General features: G+C 51.5%; 4 protein-coding genes across 4 annotated transcripts; all 4 read left to right on the top strand.

The window, feature by feature from the left end:
• Window positions 1-262: 262 nt before the first annotated feature.
• Window positions 263-615, top strand: LOC116947682 (histone H4-like). Its single transcript, XM_032963682.2, has one exon. It carries the CDS (start codon window positions 287-289, stop codon window positions 596-598), a length of 312 nt encoding a protein of 103 aa, XP_032819573.1. The 5' UTR covers window positions 263-286; the 3' UTR covers window positions 599-615.
• A 756-nt stretch (window positions 616-1,371) lies between these two features.
• On the top strand, window positions 1,372-2,052 carry LOC142929434 (histone H2B type 1-P-like). Its single transcript, XM_076070854.1, has 2 exons — window positions 1,372-1,377; window positions 1,675-2,052. Exons 1-2 carry the CDS (start codon window positions 1,372-1,374, stop codon window positions 2,050-2,052), a joined length of 384 nt encoding a protein of 127 aa, XP_075926969.1.
• A 1,036-nt stretch (window positions 2,053-3,088) lies between these two features.
• On the top strand, window positions 3,089-3,499 carry LOC142929416 (histone H3-like). Its single transcript, XM_076070834.1, has one exon. It carries the CDS (start codon window positions 3,089-3,091, stop codon window positions 3,497-3,499), a length of 411 nt encoding a protein of 136 aa, XP_075926949.1.
• A 904-nt stretch (window positions 3,500-4,403) lies between these two features.
• Window positions 4,404-4,913, top strand: LOC116947680 (histone H2A-like). Its single transcript, XM_032963680.2, has one exon. The coding sequence runs from the start codon at window positions 4,533-4,535 to the stop codon at window positions 4,911-4,913; it is 381 nt and encodes a 126-aa protein (XP_032819571.1). The 5' UTR covers window positions 4,404-4,532.
• The last annotated feature ends 2,712 nt before the right edge of the window (window positions 4,914-7,625 follow it).

The raw sequence follows: 7,625 nt of genomic DNA on the forward strand, positions 1-7,625 counted from the left end.
ATCGCGTCCCTCTCGCGTTCGCTGCGGGTGTGCCGAAATCATTACAGAGTGCTTCGAAGAAGGGTCTTTGCCCGAAACGTCTCATTATACATTTCAAGGAAGTGTTATTGACGACGGTGGAGGGTTTACTTCGTCACAGAGTTAAAGGTCAGAGGTTTAAGGCAGACCCATCGCGGAGGGCAGAGGTGGTCGGTGACGTCACCACGCTCCGGGTATAAAGGCAGCTGCTGCAGGCTGGGCGCGCCATCTCTCGCGAGCTTTGTCAGGAGTAGCAGAGTTAGTCGCCATGTCTGGACGCGGGAAAGGCGGTAAGGGGCTCGGTAAGGGAGGCGCAAAACGCCATTGTAAGGTGCTGCGCGACAACATCCAGGGAATCACTAAGCCCACCATCCGCCGCCTCGCTCGCCGCGGCGGTGTGAAGCGCATCTCGGGCCTCATCTACGAAGAGACCCGTGGCGTCCTGAAGGTCTTCCTTGAGAACGTCATCCGCGACGCCGTCACCTACACGGAGCACGCCAAGCGCAAGACCGTCACCGCCATGGACGTGGTCTACGCCCTCAAGCGCCAGGGCCGCACTCTCTACGGCTTCGGAGGCTGAGTGCCCATATCTCGCGCACTAAAACCAACCCAAAGGCTCTTTTCAGAGCCACCCACCTCTTCTAAACTGCTTGCGCGCCAGTGTTACCAAATCATTAACGAAAGAAACATTATAAATGGGTTGTTGCTCGCCAATTCCTCGTGAGCGTGGACAGGGCTCTTCTCGTGGACGCGCGGTGGCTCGAGGTGCCGTCTGCTGCCGCTCAACTCGGTTACGATGTTTTCTTGTTCATGTTTTTTGCGTGTTGCGGTTGCACCCGATTCAAGCGCCGAATGGTTCACAGGGCTTTACCAAATAAATGAAACTGAGAACTGAGGATCACGCAGAGATCCTTTGATTGTTGCGTTAGCGAAAGTTCATCTGCTTCCAAATGAATGAAAGAAATCACAATTTTCAAGATACGTCACATTTAACAAGGCGAAATTCTTGAACGCGTTAATACAGTACACATTTCTGGTATTTTTGCGTGAATTATTTTCATCTGCAGCCGATTCCGATATTGCGTAGAGCATTTGGCGCCACAATCTTACAGCACACTCGTCCTAATTGACGGAGCGCGCCAGAATGCTAATATCCACCCGTAAAATACAGCACAACAGTGAAAGTTATTTTTCTACATCGAGCGCTTGTATTTTTTCCAAATTGCGTTCATAAAACGCCCGTGCTGTATTATACGAGTTGTGAAACAAAAAAGAAGCAAAAAAGCCACGCACAAAAAACACTATACTGTATTGGGTTTTCTAGTCATTTTTTTTAAAAACAAAAGCAATGCCATGGCTGCAATTCACTAATATACATGTTTGGACATTACATTGTGTTATATTCACAAGTCTTTTTTGCAGTAAAAAAAATAACGATATTAAAGTGAACATCGCGTCCGCGTTTCTCATTGGAGGCTGATGGAGAGGGATGGTACTTAAAGAGCAACTCCGCAGCGCCGCACACTACGATCCTCTGATTTGCATCTCGCCTCCTATAAAAGGAGATCAACGCGCGTCCGACAGGCACACTCGTTCTCGTCCTTTCTGACGTACCACAGCTGTACGCGTCGACATGCCCGATCCTCCGCATCAAAGAGCGCTGGGCCGGCAAAGGTTCCTGCCCCCAAGAAGGGCTCCAAGAAGGCCGTGACCAAGGCTACGTGCAAAGATGGCAAGAAGCGACGCCACCGCAGGAAGGAGAGCTACGCCATTTACATCTACAAGGTGATGAAGCAGGTGCACCCCGATACCGGCATCTCGTCCAAGGCCATGAGCATAATGAACTCGTTCGTCAACGACATCTTCGAGCGCATCGCTTCCGAGGCGTCCCGCTTGGCACACTACAACAAGCGCTCCACCATCACCTCTCGGGAGATCCAGACCACATTGCGACTGCTGCCCCCCGGCGAGCTGGCCAAGCACGCTGTGTCGGAGGGCACCAAGGCTGTCACCAAGTACACGAGCTCCAAGTGAAGCCTCGACTCAACCATTAATTACAAAGGCTCTTTTCAGAGCCACCCACATCTCCAAACCTGCTTGTGCCAGTGTTAGCAGGAGCGCAAAACGAAACTGCAAACATAGAGCACTTGTCCAGGGTTTTGACGTTGAGCGCCAATTTCTCGTCAGCGTAGACCGGGCTGGAGTCGCAGCCAGGCGCTCGGGACTCGCGGTGACGCGAGGCGCCGTCTGCTGCTGCCGGAATGCAGCAGCGGCCCCGCTCTCGGTTCACGCGGACATCGTTCATTGAGTGAAATGGAGAGATCCGGCGCATTTTTACCTATACCCACGTGAAAAAAAGCAATAACAATATTTATGCCACATATTCACCATTGATTTCATCTGCAGCCGATCCAGATATAACATTGGATATGTGGCGTCATAACCTTGCACTGCAATATATTTAATTCCTGGTTGTCACGGCAAAGCATAGTGTGAACGCAATTTCGGAATAAGCGACAATTTCTCATGGGGCGAATTTATACTTCAGTGATCGTGATTTTTATTTTTTACAAGAAGTGAAATACAACCTAGTTTAAATGTATTTTCGGGCACGAACTAACATTTTGCACGTATATATCAAAGTAAGCGCCTAGCATGGATGACTCGTGCAGTATAACTGATGATCATCTCAATGCCAAGATAATAGATATATATCCCTGTGATCACCTCTTTCCGGCATTTTTGCGTATTATTGTTTCCAATAAAGTGCAGTTTCTTCACTTTATTTAGTTTTCGGAAAGGTTTTTGCTTGAGAAAAGAAAATCCGTTAAAGACATCAACGGCGCTCAAAGGTAATACTGCATTGTGATGCGGCATTCTGAAATGATACAAACTATGCACATTTTGTTGATTAAGAAGAGGAGTTCACGACTCGAGATCAGTGCACGCTGCCAACCAACCAGCACGCACCCCTTCGCACGTCACGACTCCGCTGACCAGTGAGCGCACGCTCTGCGCTACATAAGCCGCCTTCTCCCGCCTGTGAGAATATCTTTGCTCTCACAAAGCCATGGCTCGCACCAAGCAGACGGCTCGTAAGTCCACGGGCGGCAAGGCTCCACGCAATCAGCTCGCCACAAAGGCAGCCCGAAAGAGCGCTCCGGCCACGGGCGGCGTCAAGAAGCCTCACCGCTACAGGCCCGGCACCGTCGCTCTGCGCGAGATCCGCCGCTACCAGAAGTCCACCGAGTTGCTCATCCGCAAACTGCCCTTCCAGCGCCTCATCAGGGAGATCGCGCAGGACTTCAAGACCGACCTGCGCTTCCAGAGCTCCGCTGTCATGGCTCTGCAGGAGGCCAGCGAAGCGTACCTTGTTGCGCTCTTCGAGGACACCAACCTGTGCGCCATCCACGCCAAGCGCGTCACCATCATGTCCAAGAACATTCAGCTCGCCCGCCGTATTCGTGGCGAGCGCGCTTGATCGCCCAGCTCGGCCCTCAAAGCACAACATAAAGGCTCTTTTCAGAGCCACCACTTTCGCATGAAAAAGCTAACTTGTGTGTCCTTTAAAGTCCGCATGCCTGTTACGGCGACCTTCGTTTGCCAGTCACGGCAATCATGAGTTGCAAGGCTTAAGCGACCAAGTTCATTTTCTATACCCCTCTGCTCATATTTTGCAATATCACAAGTCCGTGTTGTATTTAAGCGTTGTGAAACCATGTCTACATAATGTACAGTAAACGGCTGATTTCGGTGAAATACATGAACTAATAAACGCTGTTTAAAACTCAAGCTGAAAATACGTTCGCATTTTGCAAACTAAGAGACTGAGTTATTCACGCACATATATTTCTAGGCATTTGCCCGAATAGGTGGTTAAATTAATATATACACACCATATAGGCGCGTGGGATATCAATCATGAGCTCAAGGCTATCACTATGATTTCTTATAACAAATTATGTCCCTCAAATGATGATTATAAATAATACATTGATAGTGGCGGAATCAGCTTGCCGCTGAATTTGTTTACGGTTAACTCTATCATGCTTAATACTTGAACCTATTAAGTACGTGTATCGCATCGTTTCATTCATAAGATGTGTCCGCATACAAATTATATATATGGATATATAATACTGGTAGGAACAAAGTTGTAAACTGAGTGTACCAGCCTGCAATAGATTACTGTGTCCGTCCGTCAGCCCCCTTTCAATACTATAACGAAGTGAAATCTCGTCCTGTTGGGGTGTAAAAATAAAATTGCGACAAATTTCAATGTTCCTACCAGCCCACCCTGCAGGGACCTGTTTAAATTCAACATCGAATCCTCGCGTCCCGGCTTTTCATTGATCTCTCAGGAGAGGGCGGGACCGACCGAGGGGAGCCATTCAGCAGCGACGCGCTCTACGATCCTCTTCTCAGCTATAAATGTCGCTCAAGGGGGTGCCGATGATCATCACAACTCGTTCTTGCTTATTCCCCAGTGCTTTTAGTTTTCTCGGTCCCTAACCATGTCAGGACGCGGCAAGACCGGTGGCAAATCTCACGCAAAGGCAAAGTCCCGCTCTTCCCGCGCCGGCCTGCAGTTCCCCGTGGGCCGCGTTCACAGGCTGCTCCGCAAGGGCAATTACGCCCAGCGGGTCGGCGCTGGAGCACCCGTCTACCTGGCAGCCGTGCTCGAGTACCTCTCTGCCGAGATCCTCGAGCTGGCTGGCAATGCCGCCCGCGACAACAAGAAGACGAGGATCATCCCCCGACACTTGCAGCTCGCCGTGCGCAACGACGAGGAGCTGAACAAGCTCATGGGCGGCGTGACCATCGCCCAGGGCGGTGTGTTGCGAAACATCCAGACCATGCTGCTGCCCAAGAAGATCTCTCAGGCAAAGAAGTGAACGCGCCGCCGCCTCTACCACCACAACAACGGCTCTTTTTAGAGCCACCCACTTGCTTGCAAAGAGCTTGGACAGTCGTACACAGGGGTTGTGTTATTAGTAAGGGCACCGTCGTCTCGTGGCCCTCGTCCCAAATGACTCGCAATTAATCGAATGCTCTGCTCATTATAAATACCCCTTTTCTCTAATTTAGGAACGGCGTTTGAGCAGCATTCCAACATTGTCTGTCCTACCAGACAGTCTCGCCCCTTCACCTGATGAAGGCCGCTTGTGTTGTGGCCGAAACGTCGTGAGAATATTATTGTGTTATTTTATTTTATCAATTTATTATTTTATTCTCATTCTACGTGACTTTACCGAAAGAACCAAAGAAGATGAATAATTGCAGTCACGAAAGCTTTAAATCGAAATCATAAAACATGGTTTAGAATAAATTGAGGGCGTTAGTATTTTAAGAAAGTAGTCTTTTTCAGAAAAAAACGTTCTTTTTGAGCGGTCAGATTACATAGGCTATTTGACTCCATCACCTTACAGTACAGACGCACGAATTGACCGAATTTTTTTTTCGGAAATGAGCGATGGAGGGCTTAAAAGGGACTGGAACGTGTGTTGCTGTGCGTTGGTGCAATAAATAAGTGCTTTAACCATTCTACAACTCCTTCACAATGAATAATTTACTACTGTTATGAGTTATAATGAATGATTCACACGTGACATAAGTAGCGTAGGATTTCGAGGTTTTTTTTGCATCGTTATGAACACCTTGGTACTTTTCTCACCTTCAAACAAATGAAGAGGAGTCGTAGAATAGTTGAAACACTGCTTGATTTCACCAACGCACAGCAACACCCGTTCCAAACCAACCCCTAACACGCGTCCCACAGCCCCCTTTAACCTCTCCGCCCTTGCTCCCAATACACATCCACGTCTGGTACGCCTCTGAACCTGGTGACGTTATTTTCCCTTTAACCCCTGACCCGTCCAGCTTATTCCCACGCGTGTGATTGGTGCGTGTTCCTGAGAGCGGAGATGTCGTGTCTGGGTGGTGCATGTGCGTAAGGGTGGCTCGCAGATCCCTTACACAATAAATTCCATTAACAGATTGCTTGCGTACTCCTTGAAATGATGGGTCGGATCCTCGCTGCACTTCGACTCGTCACAAGGACGTTCGAGTGGCTGGGAAGTCGACGGGCCCGAGCCTGGCTTGAGTACAATACGAACTAACTCTATCCCTACCATCTCTCCTATTTTTTTAAAGTCCTCTACATCAAAGATAAATCGGCGCTAATCCGCTGGCCTCCCGTCCAATCAGGTGCCTCGGATTTCCCGCCACTCTCCCCCGACCGGTGCTCTTTTGATGCCGCCGCCACGGAGCCGATCGGCGGGTAGCCCACCTGCGAGCTCGCCGCCCCTGAGCGGCGAGGCCGACACTGCTTCCACCTCACCCCCCCCCCCCCCCACCGAAACACACACGCACGCATTCCCCCCACCATTATAGCGCGTGGGGAGACACCCTGGCCGACAGGTTTTCACCCAGAAGCCCTCGTTAAGGGATAATCTTCACCGTTTCCGGCAGCCAGGGAATTGGACGGTCTCCTCCGACGCTAACACACACCGTGGCGCCGTGACTTGAGTAGAAATGACATGTTCACGGCGGGGCTGCCCCGCCACCGCGGTTAGTACGCACCTCACGCACACGGGTCGGCAGGGCAGGTAGGGGGTAGGGCGGAGCCACGAGCGGCGGGAAAGCAGGGTCGCCCTCTGGTTGGATGGCCGCTGAGCAGGTAAATTTAGATGCGGACGTCGCTGAAAGCAACGGCCCGGGGATGCTGGGATACAGATGGGCCTACCGATTGGCGAGGGATCCCATCGAGCTGATTGGCCCGCGAGTCGGCACCAGGTAGCCCCATTGATATAGAAAGAATAACGCGGGTCAGGGCGAGGGGCAAAGGCGCTCTGGCTGCTCGAGTCAACCCCAGGCCCGTCAACTCCCGAGTACAGCCGCGCGAACGTCCGTGGGATGTATCGACGTGCCGCGAGGACCAGCCGACAGTAGCGACGAACCGTGAGTAAGAGTGGGAGAGAAAGAGGGAGTTGGGTCATAGCTTAAAAAGAAAACCTGAAAGGGTTAAGTGGAGAAGGACAGGTAGAGTATAGTGCCGACTATCGAGAGATAGATTGGTCCTGCCCCGCTGATCCCGACTGACTCGGTTAAATAAGGGCTCGCCGACCCGGTGGAATAAATCGTCGGCGATCCAATAACGGACTGGTGTGGTTTTTGCGAGTGTGTGGAAAGAGAGTGAAAGCGTGGGTGCGCTTGCTGTTAGCGGTGGTCGCCGCGTGTGTGGAGCGGCGTCGCGTGGGGTGTGTGCGCTACAAACCCTCGGCTGCGGACTCCCACGTTGCGAGCGGATACCCATCTCGCACGCCTGCCCATCGCATAGCCCTTTAAATCCATTTAATCCAATCCCCGCAATCGCCGGCGTGGGAACGAGTGACGTCGCTTACCCTCTGACCTCTAACCCCCTGTTACCCGCGTGTGATTGGTGCGTGGGACTGCGCGGGTGGGGAGCGTCGCGTTCGAGTGCCGGCGAAGCGCTAGCGGGTCTCAGGGCGGTCGAGAGTGATGCCTTACCGGCAGGAAACCCGGACTCGGGGGGGGACAGCCCAGGGGGGTGAACAGGAGCACGGCGACCCTTCCCCGCCCGGTGA

Source organism: Petromyzon marinus, chromosome 31, assembly GCF_048934315.1.
Source record: "Petromyzon marinus isolate PM22_M1 ecotype Great Lakes invasive population chromosome 31, UKy_Petmar_22M1.pri1.0, whole genome shotgun sequence".
In the NCBI taxonomy this organism is placed as follows: domain Eukaryota; kingdom Metazoa; phylum Chordata; class Hyperoartia; order Petromyzontiformes; family Petromyzontidae; genus Petromyzon; species Petromyzon marinus.